At 37.6% G+C, this 14,202-nt stretch overlaps 1 protein-coding gene across 3 annotated transcripts in view; it reads right to left on the reverse strand.

Annotated features, from left to right (window-relative positions):
• NDUFAF6 (NADH:ubiquinone oxidoreductase complex assembly factor 6) overlaps positions 1-14,202 on the reverse strand; it is a 51,269-nt gene that overhangs the window by 17,946 nt on the left and 19,121 nt on the right. For 2 of the 3 annotated variants that reach the window (XM_036742073.1, XM_036742074.1), the window contains 3 exons: positions 12,926-13,048; positions 5,506-5,562; positions 84-186 (listed from right to left, as the gene is read on the reverse strand). In XM_036742073.1, coding sequence (XP_036597968.1) covers positions 84-186; positions 5,506-5,562; positions 12,926-13,048 — 283 coding nt within the window. Of the gene's footprint in view, positions 1-83; positions 187-5,505; positions 5,563-5,873; positions 5,968-12,925; positions 13,049-14,202 lie in introns of those variants that run through there. The other variant, XM_036742075.1, reaches the window with a different exon arrangement.

Below are 14,202 nucleotides of genomic sequence, written 5' to 3' on the forward strand. Positions count from 1 at the left end.
TTTATTACTAACTCTACTAGAATTCTTAACTAGAATAAAACAAGTTTTATTGGAAAGAAATATCAAGAGGAAAGTGCACATACCCAATACTTCCAGTGTCAAGTAGAGAAGAGAACTTTGCGTGTTTTCAGCATATGTTTCTAGTTCTTGGATGTTTCGATATGTTTTGTCATCCAAATTTTTTTCCTAGAGTCAAACCACAAATATAAACAAAGTTTGCTAAACCATCAGTATTTTGTTTTCATTCTAAGTAGTTAATAGTAAAGAATAAAAATTACATTTAGCTCACAACTCAGGAATAAAAAAAAAAGAATTTAAAGCTTCTTTCTGGTCAAAATCATATATACTTGCCCCCATAACAATACATGCACAATTATTTCAATGTACAAATCACCATGACAATACAGGGCTTCATTTCTATTTCTTTCTAAAGATCAAGAGATGAAGAAGAGTAGAAGTTTTAGGAAGTTTTTTTGGACAGGGAGAGAAGAGGAAAGGCAAACCATAAATATATGAAGAGGAAAGAGACAGGGTTCTAAAAATGATATGAAAAAATTTAAATGGTTATACTTAGAACTGTATTATGTTTAAAGAATAAAACATATTTGGAAAACAGAAAACTACAGCCACTGGTAGCTTACAGTAAGCACAACTAACTATTCTAAAAACATACAGAAAATAAAAATATAGATTGAATAAAGCCAGCTCAACTAATATAAATAAGATAGAGTGTGGGCCTTGTTAAGCTATGTCAATTCAGTTACTTGGTCAGCAAAAGTACAATTTACACAATAACAACACTGTAAAGAAAATCAACTTTGAAAGATTTAATTATTCTGATCAATGAAATGAAGAATCACAATTCCCTAAGATGGATGATAGGCTCAAGGTATAGAATGAAACACATATTTTTGGACATGGACAACATAGAAATTTGTTTTGCTTGACTCTTCTTATAGCTAGTTACAAGTGTTTTTTTAAATTTTTTAATGGATATAGAGGGGTGGGAGAAGGTGGTTAACATTGGTAGGTGAGGGAAGGGGAAAGGAGGAATAGGACAACTTTGAAAGATGTATGCTGAATTTATTATATGCTTAAAGAAAAAAAAAGCTTACATGTAATAGAGTTGCAGTTTTATATACAATCCTCTTTTTAGGTTCTACTTTATATATGGAAATTAAAAGGCATTTTGTTATGTTTGGAATTTTAAAAAACAATTTAAATAACAAAAGTTACTTGGTTATTATACGGCGCTAATGAAGCCAAGGTTGCAGACCTAATCCCAGAGAAGGTCTAACACTGAAAAAACTCCTAAACCCCATCAACCATTTCACAAAATGCAAAACACACAAGGACTAGGCAAACACACATGGAAGATTCTGCACAACTTATTACCATATTTGGAAAAAACTTTCTTTGTGTCCAACTGACTCAGAGGATTGTATCTTTTAGTGCTGTTTTTACAAGAGAAGAATACATTTCCTCAGTTGACATTTGGTAATCAGTAAAACAGACCTACTTTGAGATCATTACTATTAGGGGAACCACTAGTGGTAAGCATAAGTTGTTTCTAATCAAATACCTATGACTCAATAGTAACTATAACAATATAGGAAACATCAGATTAGGAAAAACCTTCAACTGAGTGTCAAAATAATCTAGATCTGTTCTTGCCCCCTAACAACGATTGTGACCCTGAGCGATTATTTAATTGTACTTTACTTCAGTTTTTCTTATTTATTGTTCAAAAAGGGATAAAAACATCTGAGCAACACCAACTTCATATGGGTATTCAAGACATTTTTTAAAAGATAAATGTCACGTGCTCTGGGCTTCTCAGCAGAAAAATATACTAATAAAGATATCATTAGTAATTACAGGAACAATAAAATATAAGTTAAAGGGAAATTATAGTTACTTCAAGAAACCTATTTTTGCTTTCATAATTTATCAATCAAAATCATCTTTTTCAATGTGAAAGTTATTTCTTCAATTAGCTATGTTTTACTTTAAGAAAACTGTATAGACAAAAATCTAGATCTCCAGAAGTAAGATTCAACAAGCATTTACTGAGCATCTAATGTACTGGCCACTAGGAATACAAACGCAAAAACCAAAAATAGTCCTTGACCTAAAGGACTTTGTTTTCATTTAAATTGAAGATTGCCTTTAAATTGCAAGTTACCCCAAGAGCATTTCAAATAATTCAATTTACAGCACTATTTTTTAGTTATATCAAAAATTACATTTACAGTTTTTCAGGTATTAAGAAAAATATATATGAGTACTGTGGAAGGGTTTTGCATAACGATACACGTGTGACCTATGTTGAATTGCTTGCCTTCTCAGGAGGGTGGGTGGGGAGGAAAGAGGGGAGAGAATTTGAAACTCAACAGTTTAAAAGCAGATGTTCAAAAAATAAAAGTTGTTTTTGCATGCAACTGGGAAGTAAGATATACAGGCAATGGGGCATAGAAATCTATCTCGCCCTACAAGAAAGTAAGGGAAAAGGGGATGGGGGAGAGTGGAGTGACAGAAGGGAGGGCTGACTGGGGAACGGGGCAATCAGAATATATGGCATCTTGGAGTGGGAGGGAGGGTAGAAATGGGGAGAAAATTGGTAATTCAAAATCTTGTGGAAATCAATGCTGAAAACTAAAAATATTAAATAAATTTTTAAAAAAGAAAAATATATTCAAAATCATACACGTAGGTAGGGATTATTTCCTGATAGCCAACTGTTAATCTGGCAAAGCAGAGGGTAACAATCAGCTGCCTTGTCAGCAGCCCGAAAATCTTGAAAAGGAGGGAAAGTTCAAGATATGGGAATAATTTATATAGAATAAGTTTTATATGTAGGGCACACAACTGTAACCAAATTTTGATAATTTTCAGTCGGTAGCTTTGTTTTTTTCCTTTAACTGTCTAGCTTGGCAATATATTTAGGAATGCTTAGCAACACTTTTTTAGAGAAAGTTAATAATCCTTTTTTACCTTTTGACTAGACTGATTTGTCAGGGGCAAGCATCAAACACACACCAAAAATACAGAATAGGCAAAATCTTTTCAATCTTTCTTTTGAACCAGGAAGAATTGTTCCCAGGGTCAGTCATTAGAGGTCCCAGAAAAAAGAATTATTTAAATGGCAGTTTCTAAGACCCTGATTTCAATTCAATTTTATACATACTTGTTAAACAGCTACTTTGTGCAAACACCTATTCTAGGTGGTAGGGATGCAAAGTCATAAATGAAAAAGACCCTGTACTCAAGAAACTTCCATTCTTCTGAAGAGATATATGTAAAAAGACAAGCAAGCAAACACAGGAGAATCTAAACAGAGAGATTGAACATAAACAACTAGTTAAGAAAAGGCTTCCCATGGAGCTGGTACCAGTACTAATCCCTGAATAAAGCTAAGGATATAAAGAGGCAGGGATGAGGATGGAGGGCATTCCAGGCATCGGGGACAGGCTGTACAAATGCATGAAGGCAAAAGATGGAAAGTTATAAAAAGGAGGGATACAAAATTCAGGGAATAGCAAGTAATCCAAACTGACTGAGACCCAGTGAAGAAAGGGGAGTGATATATAGTAAGGCTAGAAAGGGATGCTGGGCTAGATTATAAAGGGATTTAAATATCAAGCAAAGGAGTTTTATATTTATCCTAGAGACAACGGGAAGTCATTGAAGGTTCTTGAGCTGGGGACATAATCAGATGCACTTTTCTTTTTCAGTTTAACATTCATCTTATTAACAACACTTTCACCATATGCTACATAAATGCATAGAACAAAAACAGGTTTCATGGGCACAACAGATAGAAACAACATGGTGGAGGCAAGATGGCAATCACAGGAAAGAACCTGAGGCAAAGACATTTCAATGCATTCTAAAACAGTGAAAAAGCTATGATGAGGAGAGATGATATAGAATAATGAAGAAAGGAAATCTGCATTGATTACAATGAAACATACTTTTTCTTCTTTTTTTTTGGAGGGGGAGGCAAGACAATTGGAGTTAAGTGACTTGCCCAAATTCACACAACTAGTAAGTGCCAAGTGTCTGAGGTTGGATTTGAACTCAGGTCCCCCTAACTCCAAGGCCAGTGTCTATTCACTGCATCACCTAGTTGCCCCCATTCAGATACACTTTTAAGATTAGTCTGATAACCATGTGAAGGACAGACTGGAAAGGAAATAACTGCTTCGGCAGAGAGATGATCAATTGGGAGGCAATAGTCAAGGTGACGGGTGATGAGTACCTGAATCAGGGTGACAGAAAGGACAGATACAACAGATGACACACTGGCAGAATCAATGAGACATGGCAAACACCGTACATGAGAGAAGAGGTAAAGGACACAACTGGAGACCTCAACACGGGTAAATGGAAGGATGAGGGTACCCACAACAGAAAGAGAGAAGTTCCAAAGGAGAAGAAGTTAAAGGCAAAAGAAAACAAGTACCATTTTAACATGCTGAGTGTGAGAAGCACTGAGATATTCAGGTAGAGCGGCCAGCGAGCAACTGATGATGTGAAAACGGGAGAAGGGTGATATGAGCTCAGAAAAGAGATGGGGACTAGATATGTGAATCTGGGAGTCATCTGCATAAAGATGATAGTTGAACCAAAGGAAGCAGATGAGATCACCAAGAAAGTGTGTAGACAGGGAAAAGATGAAGATCCAGTCTACCCAAAGTTAGGGGGCAGGATGTGGAAGATAATCCAGCAGAGGAATACGAGAAGGAAGGTCAGACAAATAGCAGGAGAGTCAGGAGAAAGCAGGGTCATGAAAGCCATGGGAGAAGAGTATCTAGGAGGAGCAAATGGTCACTACTGTCAAACACTGCAAGGGGACAAGAAAAATCAAGCCTCTGAAACTGCTACACGCTATTACATATATGAAAAGGGACTGTCTTATTTCTGGCTCACAATCCTTCACTTTCTACTGTCCATAATGTTAGGAAATGTTATGCCTGAAAAATTAATTTTTTTTTAGATTTGGTGATAGAGGACCATCCTGTATATGGAATCTGTTACTAGAGCTACAACTATATAGATCTTGCATACCGAACCTCTTACTAGTGCTACAGCTGCATATTTGTGAATGAATTTTTTTTCCAGATTAACTCAATTTAATTTTTTATAGTACCACTGTGAAAAGGAGACTGATGAGAAAACCCAGACGACGAATCGGAAAACGTAGATGTTTCAGCCTAAACCGCAGAGCAGTTTGGAAGCAGAAGTGAACCTAAACCCAGTTCCGCTGACTCAGTACAGATGGGGCTCCCATCAACTTTGACTGTTAAACTGTTGTTGCATCTGTGCTTCTATTGTATTACTGGGTCACAGGCTAGTAATGGAGGATGGAACATGATTATGTATATTAAAGTGGTGAGGGGGTTAGGGATGATCGTTCTCGTCAAGTCCATATAGACTGAACTCCCCCACAAAAATCCAATTTACATAGACACTGAAATGAAGATTGTGGCATTTTCAACTTACTCTTTCATCAATGATTTTCATAAGCCATCTTTTCGTTAAATTATGTCTCCTGACTGCCTAAAAAAAGAGAAGCATTTTTAAAATCCTGACAAAAAACTTGTGAAAACCTGAATGAAATAAATCCAACAAAAACAGTGCTCAAGGGAGCAACGTTTGCAATGGTGCATTATTAAAGAAACAGCAGTGCTAGAAAAGACAACAGGGAAGAAGAAAACGTCAATGGAAAATATTTCAAAGCATTTCCAAGTGAAGAATTTTCCTAGTACTTTTCCACTAACTGGCTGCTTCCTTGAACTATTTAATAATTTAAATGGTTCAATTGCTATTAAACACCGCCCCCCCCCCCAAAAAAAGGCTTTTTTATTTACCTGATGCACCCTGGCTTCACTGTAGCTGGTATTTTAAGGCTATTCTGTCATTAAGTACTTCACTTCTAAAATATACAGATGGTCTCTGAAGAAAAAACTATTTCTTTAAAAATGAAAATAGCACATCCTAAAGGACCAAAAGAAAAATATGAATTATGAATCACTTCATTTTACCTATACAAAGGAGTTTAAGTACTTTCTAGCCAAAGATCATTTTGATAATTAATTCTTTTTTCAAGTTGCTTCTCCTCTAAATGTATTAATGTCCTTCCTTCCAAACTTGATCTATTCTCACTGTGGTCTAAGTGGCTGTCGTGGAAGACACTATCTCACTGATGCATTCTCATAGTGATTAAGAGAATAGACAAAGCTAAGGCCTGCGGAACACTCTTTTCTTTATTTAAAGTTCTTAACACTTATAGGTTAATATTTTCCCATAGCCAAGAATAAATTTTAAAAGCACTGACCTCTTATTTAAGTTTGCTCATGATATATGCTAAAGAGATGTGTATGTTGTGAGACAGGCCCATGCAGCTGGCACAAACCTTCCAGGGAACTGTAGTGCTGGGGCCCAGAAGTTACAAGGACCCTTGGATCACAAGAGTCATTTCAAGAGCTCCCACTCTCATCCTACTGGGACAGAGAGAATAAACCTTTCCAAATGGGTTCAACTCCTGCTGGTTTGGGATTCATTAGCCTAACCCCAAGTTATAGTAACTCTGTCTTCATTTGGAGGAAGTAAACAATAAATATTTTTAAAAACAAATTTAGAATATAGCAATTACAAGTAACTTTGGGAAATTACAGAAAGAGAAATAAAATCCCTGACTATGCACAATTACTTAAACTGGAAATTTAAATTTATACACAAATTACCTCCAAAATGCATTCAATAGGAGAATTCCTATATGGAATATGTATAGCAATTGTGTTTTAATAGTTCTATTCCTAATTCTACTATTGAGCTACCACCATCACCAGTTTGACTTGTGTAATGTTTTACAGTTTATAGAACACTTTCACAAATATTTCTTCATCTTCACAACAACCCTGTGAGATAGGTAGGGTAAGCATCTTCCCTATTTTATAGATGAGAAAACTGAGGCCAAGAAATTAAGTGACTTCTCCAAGGTTACCGCTAGAAAGTGTCAGGGTCTGGATTAGGTGCCAGATCTTCTGACTTCTAGCCCATAACTCTTTCAACTACAAGGAAGAAATTGAACAATGATAAGGGCAGACTCTGGTATCTGGGCAATATATCTTCACTGCTTCTATGCTACAGTTTCAAAAAGAACCTGACATTCTACTGAGGAACAATGAAAAGGTTTAGAACAGCTACAAATGAGAATATGTAAAGTGCACCTAGGCAGTACAACTACCCTGAAAGCTAACAATTTCTTCCAGATACTCAGAATAACCTTCAAAATTAGTTACATTGCAAAGCTGAAGAAACAATCATGATCACAGTTTAAGTTGCTCTAAAGAAAACTTTGATAAGCTGGTAACTATAAATTGGTACAAAGGGTAACATTTTATTTTCTACTTCAGATACATCCTCTAGCTTTCTAAGAAAGGCACATACAAGAATGATTCGCCTCCTAAAACAAATTCCCATCTCCACTACGTTTTCAGAAAAACTGACAAAGGCTAGAGCATTCTATATAGTAGCCCAAGCATGAGCTAACAAGTATAAGGAGTCTGCTAGAGGCTGAAGAGTCAGTGCTTTATTGGGAACTGATTCCAAGGGTGGGGAACCTGCAGCCTCAAGGCCACATGTGGCCTTCTAGGTTCTTCGATGTGGCCTTTTGACTGAGTCCAAGTTTTACAGAACAAATCTTTCTATTAAAGGGATTTGTTCTGTGAAGTCTGTATTCAGTCAAAGGGCCAGACGTGAGGACAGAGGGTCACACGTGGCCCTGGACCCACAGGTTCCCCACTCCTGCAATAGGCTGTTTCTTAGAAAGACATAAATAACAATTAATCTAATACCTACAGTTTCCCATCATTTTTTCTTCTCAGTCCCCTGGTATAGGAAGACCTAGTTTTCTACTCCTTAGTGAGACATCAGAACTATGGCCTGCCCTTGATGGTGATTAGACCTGAAAAAATTTGTGCCAATGTTACTTCTTTTGTAGAACATACATCTAGTGATTACATTGAAGTGTAATCACACTTTAATCACATTAGAGGTAAGTAATACAAGTCACTGGAATTTCCTTTCTCTTTACATCATCTGTGAAGTTACTCAACTAGGGGTTCCTATGTATTAAATGTGGTATATAAGAAACTGCTGCTAGATGGTGCAGTGGATAAAGTACGGGGTCTGGAGTCAGACCAGAAGGACCAGAGTTCAAGTCTGACCTCAAACACTTAACAGCTGTGTAACCCTGGGTAAGTCACTTAACCCTTGCCTAAAAGTGGAGAAGGAAATGGCACACCACTCCAGTATCTGCCAAGAAAATGCCATGGACAGGTCCACGAGGTCCCAAAGAATTAGACACTACTGAACAGCAACAACAACACAGAGCTGCTCAATGCAGAAATGTTCAAGTAGCCAGTAGTGAACACAAATAGATACTTGGTTATTATAGAACCTGAACCCATAGATTTCCTCTGTATGGTACCTAGAATTCATCTTTAAACAGACAGTTTTTTTTAACTGAATAAAGTGGCTCCTGTCAAATAAATGATGAAAGCAAATTAGTCCTATCATAAATAACTAGCATATATTTCAACCTACCAAAGTCAAGTATGGGATCAAAAAGCTTATAAAAGGTGATAATGAACAGAGTATGAAAAATGTTTCCCAGGGTTTAAACTCTACAACCAAGCAACTGGTGCAGAATCGCTGAAAGGGACCTGATGGGCCATCTGGTTCAATTCCTACTTCTAAAAGAATCCCCATTACAACACACCCAACAAGTAGTCATCCAGCCTGTCTGAAGACCTTCAATGGGGGAGGACCCTAGTGCCTCTCAAGAAAGCTCATTCAAATTCTGGATAACTCTGTTGGGATCTTTTTTTTAAAAAATAATATTATACCTGGAGTAATAAGAAGATGGCGGCTGGTAAGCTCGGACTAGAGTGAGCTCCGTACCCGAGTCCCTCCAAAAACCTATAAAAATGGCTCTGAACCAATTCTAGAACGGCAGAACCCACAGAACAGCAGAGGGAAGCAGGGCTCCAGCCCAGGACAGCCTGGATGGTCTCTGGGTGAGGTCTATTCCGCACGGAGCTGGGAGCTGGGAACGGAGTGGAGCAGAGCCCAGCCTGAGCAGTGTGGACCATCCAGACCAGAAGCCGGGCGGAGGGGGCCCTAGTGCCCTGAATATGTGAGCTGCGGCAGTTATCAGACCCCTCAACCCACAAACACCAAAGACTGCGGAGAAGGTTAGTGGGAAAAGCTGCGGGAGTGGAAGGAGTTGGAGGTTCGGCTTCCAGCCCCGGGGGCAGTGGAGGTGGGGCAGCTACAGCTGTTGTTACTTCCAGCTCCAGGCCCACCTGGTGGGAGGAATTAAGTGGCGGATCAGAGCAGGAGTGCAACAGCCTGCTGAAGATCTAAGCCCAGTCTGGACTGGGGGTCCTTGGGGAAGGAGGAGTGCGGCTCTGACAGAGCTGGCACCTCCCCCCCAAATGTAGAACATAGAACTCGTAAGTCTACAAGCAGTCATACCCCACTGAAAAACTCAAGGGTCAAGTTAGTTGGCTGGGAATATGGCCAGGCAGCGAAAACGCGCCCAGATTCAGTCTCAGACTTTGGATTCTTTCTTTGGTGACAAAGAAGACCAAAACATACAGCCTAAAGAAGACAACAAAGTCATAGAGCCTACAACCAAAGCCTCCAAGAAAAACATGAACTGGCCCCAGGCCATAGAAGAACTCAAAAAGGATTTGGAAAAGCAAGTTAGAGAAGTAGAGGAAAAATTGGGAAGAGAAATGAGAAGGATGCGAGAAAACCATGAAAAACAAGTCAATGACTTGCTAAAGGAGACCCAAAAAAATACTGAAAAATACACTGAAGAAAACAACACCTTAAAAAATAGACTAACCCAAACGGCAAAAGAGCTCCAAAAAGCCAATGAGGAGAAGAATGCCTTGAAAGGCAGAATTAGCCAAATGGAAAAGGAGGTCCAAAAGACCACTGAAGAAAATACTACTTTAAAAATTAGATTGGAGCAAGTGGAAGCTAGTGACTTTATGAGAAATCAGGATATTATAAAACAGAACCAGAGGAATGAAAAAATGGAAGACAATGTGAAATATCTCCTTGGAAAAACCACTGACCTGGAAAATAGATCCAGGAGAGATAATTTAAAAATTATTGGACTACCTGAAAGCCATGATCAAAAAAAGAGCCTAGATACCATCTTTCAGGAAATTATCAAGGAGAACTGCCCTGATATTCTAGAGCCACAGGGCAAAATAGAAATTGAAAGAATCCATCGATCGCCTCCTCAAATAGATCCCAAAAAGAAATCTCCTAGGAATATTGTAGCCAAATTCCAGAGCTCCCAGATCAAGGAGAAAATACTGCAAGCAGCCAGAAAGAAACAATTTGAGTATTGTGGAAACCCAATCAGAATAACCCAAGATCTGGCAGCTTCTACATTAAGAGATCGAAGGGCTTGGAATGCGATATTCCGGAGGTCAATGGAGCTAGGATTAAAACCTAGAATCACCTACCCAGCAAAACTGAGTATCATGTTCCAAGGCAAAATATGGAGTTTCAATAAAATAGAGGACTTTCAAGCTTTCTCAGTGAAAAGACCAGAACTGAATAGAAAATTTGACTTTCAAACACAAGAATCAAGAGAAGCATGAAAAGGTAATCAAGAAACGGAAATTGCAAGGGACTTACTAAAGTTGAACTGTTTTGTTTACATTCCTACATGGAAAGATGATGAGTATGATTCATGAGACCTCAGTATTAGGGTAGTTGAAGGGAATATGCATATGTATATATATATATATATATATATGTGTGTGTGTGTGTGTGTGTGTGTGTGTGTGTGTGTGTGTGTGTGTATTTGTGTGTGTGTGTGTGTGTGTGTGTGTGTGTGTACGTACACACACACATATATAGACAGAGGGCACAGGGTGAGTTGAATATGAAGGGATGATATCTAAAAAGATAAAATCAAATTAAGGGATGAGAAAAGAATATATTGAGAGAGGGATATATATATATATATACACATATATATATACATATATACATATATATGTATATATATGTGTATATATCTATGTGTGTATGTATATATATATGTATGTATGTATATGTTTATGTATATAAGTGAATGTGTATGTATGTATATATCTATGTGTATATGTATGTATGTGTATATATATATATATGTGTTTATATATATATATGTAAAAGAGAGAGAGCAGACACAGGGTGAGTTGAAGATGAAGGGAAGATATCTAAAAGAAATAAAATGAAATTAAGGGATGAGAGAGTAACATACTGAGAGAGGGAGATAGGGAGAGATAGAATGGGGTGGATTATCTCGCATAAAGGTGGCAAGAGGAAGCAGTTCTGTGGGAGGAGGGGAGAGGGCAGGTGAGGGGGGAATGAGTGAACCTTGCTCTCATCAGATTTGGCCTGAGGGGGAATACCATACATACTCAGTTGGGTATCTTACCCCACAGGAAAGAAGAGGGAGGAAGATAAAAAAAAAAAATAAAAGGCGGGGGAATGATGGAGGGGAGGACAGATGGGGGTGGAGGTAATCAAAACAAACACTTTGGAAAGGGGACAGGGTCAAGGGAGAAAATTCAATAAAGCGGGATGGGTTGGGAAGGAGCAAAATGTAGTTAGCCTTTCACAACATGAGTATTGTGGAAGGGTTATACATAATAATACATGTGTGGCCTAGGTTGAATTGCTCAACTTCTTGGGGAGGGTGGGTGGGAAGGGAAGAGGGAAGAGAATTTGGAACTCAAAGTTTTAAAATCAGATGTTCAAAAACAAAAAAAGTTTTTATATGCAACTAAAAAATAAGATACACAGGCAATGGGGTGTAGAAATTTATCTTGCCCTACAAGGAAGGGAAAAGGGGATGAGAGGGGAGGGGGGTGATAGAGGGGAGGGCTGACTGGGGAACAGGGCAACCAGAATATAAGCCATCTTGGAGTGGGGGGGAGGGTAGAAATGGGGAGAAAATTTGTAATTCAAAATGTTGTGAAAATCAATGCTGAAAACCAAATATGTTAAATAAAGAAATTGCATTTAAAAAAAAAATAATAATATTATACCTAAATTTGTTCTTTTGCAACTTCCACTAACTGTTCCTGCTTTTGCCTCTAGGGCCAAGCAGACCAAGCCTAATCTCCTTCTATATGATAGCCTTTCAAGTAGTCAAAGATAGCTATCCCAAACCTTCTTTTCTATAGGTTTAACGTGCCCAGTTCCTTCAACTGACATTACAGGGCATGTCCTCATGGACTCAACCTTTCCCACTCTGCTGGTCACTCTCCATCAACCTGGACCACAACCCTTCAGTAACTTATTTCATTTACTAAGTATGTCTTCTAACGGTTGTTATGCCTAAAACTTTTATCACCTTGCAGCCAACCTGGTGATGAGCCTCTCTGAACTTTGCCAGTCTGGTCCTCAAACCACAAACACAACTCATCACTAAAACTGTATCTGAAGTCGTTCTAGCTTGGTAAGACCTGCCAAATTAGCATAAACTTCAAGAACTCAACATCCCCTTAATACCATGATGGATTAACAGTGGAAGCATTTGAAAGATAGTTCTGTGACAGATCTGTGGATAGTTTTAAAAAAATAACAATAACAACCCAGCTCTGTGTTAATATAATATTCCTGTTAGTGAAAAGTACACCAAGAACAAAAGATTTATGTTAAAGCTAATTTCAGGTTGTATGCAGTGGATGACTTGAATCTCTTTGCCACAGCTAACAGATCTCAAGCTAACAACTGCCTAAGAATTTGATTTATAATAAAAGACTATGAAATAACATATAAAAGTCTCTAATATTTTCTTACAGACAACATTAAAAGAAACAAGAATATTTTTCACCTTCCACAGTTCAATGGCTACTGGCTGATGAGGAGGATTGTCAGAATATATATCTTCCACAGCTTTCTTCCAAAACTGCATTCGCATTTGGCCAATTGTTTTCTGAGAGACTGAGTCTTTAACCTATGAAGAGAGTTTAAAATTTTAATAAATGCACTATATATATATATATATTTAAGCATGCAGCTGTGCAGGTAATCAGATAATGATTCAGGTCAAAATAAGGATTGGTCCTACACATCTGTTTCTGATTTCACCTAAAACTCATATAAGTTAAATTTTTTTGTCACTTAGTAGTAATTTAGAGCCTTGGCTTTATTTTATTTTGTTTTCTATCAGAAAAATCACTGAAGTCTATATTTTATAATTGAGGTTGTGAAGAGGAAACATGCATTTACCAGCTGCTCGTAAATGCATTTTGAAATCTAAATAACAGCCCTAAGGAATGGTACCCAACACTCTCTAGTAAACAATATTCCTCAGAACTGTCGGCCTCATTGCTCCCAGGGAACTAGAAAAGAACCTAGCCCACATGTATGAGAATGCTAGACTCTGTCCTCCTGCCTTAAAAGATTAAAGCAGCAATTGTGGTATTTAATTACAGCAAAATTACTGTTCAGGAAAATCAGATGGGTACCTATTCAACTGACAGTTTGGTGCAGTCCTCAGGTATATGTGAATATATACCAAGATACCAATGTAACTGAGGACTGAATATGAAGGCCAGAGATATATTTATTAACCTGTAAATATGGGCCCATCAACTGGCTAAACAAGGTATGGCACATGAATGTGATGGAATACTATTGTGCTGTAAGAAATAATGAAGGAGAAAGTTTCAGAAAAGCCTGGAGAAGACTTGTATGAACATGAATACAAAGAGAAATGAGCAGAACTATAAGAATTAGGAGAACAATTGATGCCTACTGTCTCAGGGAGGGGGGAGGTGAAGGGGGGAGAAAATTTGGAACTCAAAAAAAATGTTAAAAATTGTCTTTATATGTAATTGAAGGAAAAAAACCAAAATATTTTTTTAAAAAAGTACAACAGTTGAGCAGAACAGGAGAATAATAGCAATGATGTGAAGATAACTTTGAATGACTTAATAATTCTGATAAAACACAATGTTCAACCACTATTCAAAAGGACTCACACTAGAGGACAGACTTAGAGTGCAAAATGAATCATGTTTTCTTCTCTTTCTTTCTTTGATAGTTAATGGGCATTTGTCCTGCATAACTATACATATTTGTAATGTATTTTTTCTTGCCCTCTCA

The sequence above is a fragment of the Trichosurus vulpecula genome, chromosome 1 (assembly GCF_011100635.1).
Source record: "Trichosurus vulpecula isolate mTriVul1 chromosome 1, mTriVul1.pri, whole genome shotgun sequence".
In the NCBI taxonomy this organism is placed as follows: domain Eukaryota; kingdom Metazoa; phylum Chordata; class Mammalia; order Diprotodontia; family Phalangeridae; genus Trichosurus; species Trichosurus vulpecula.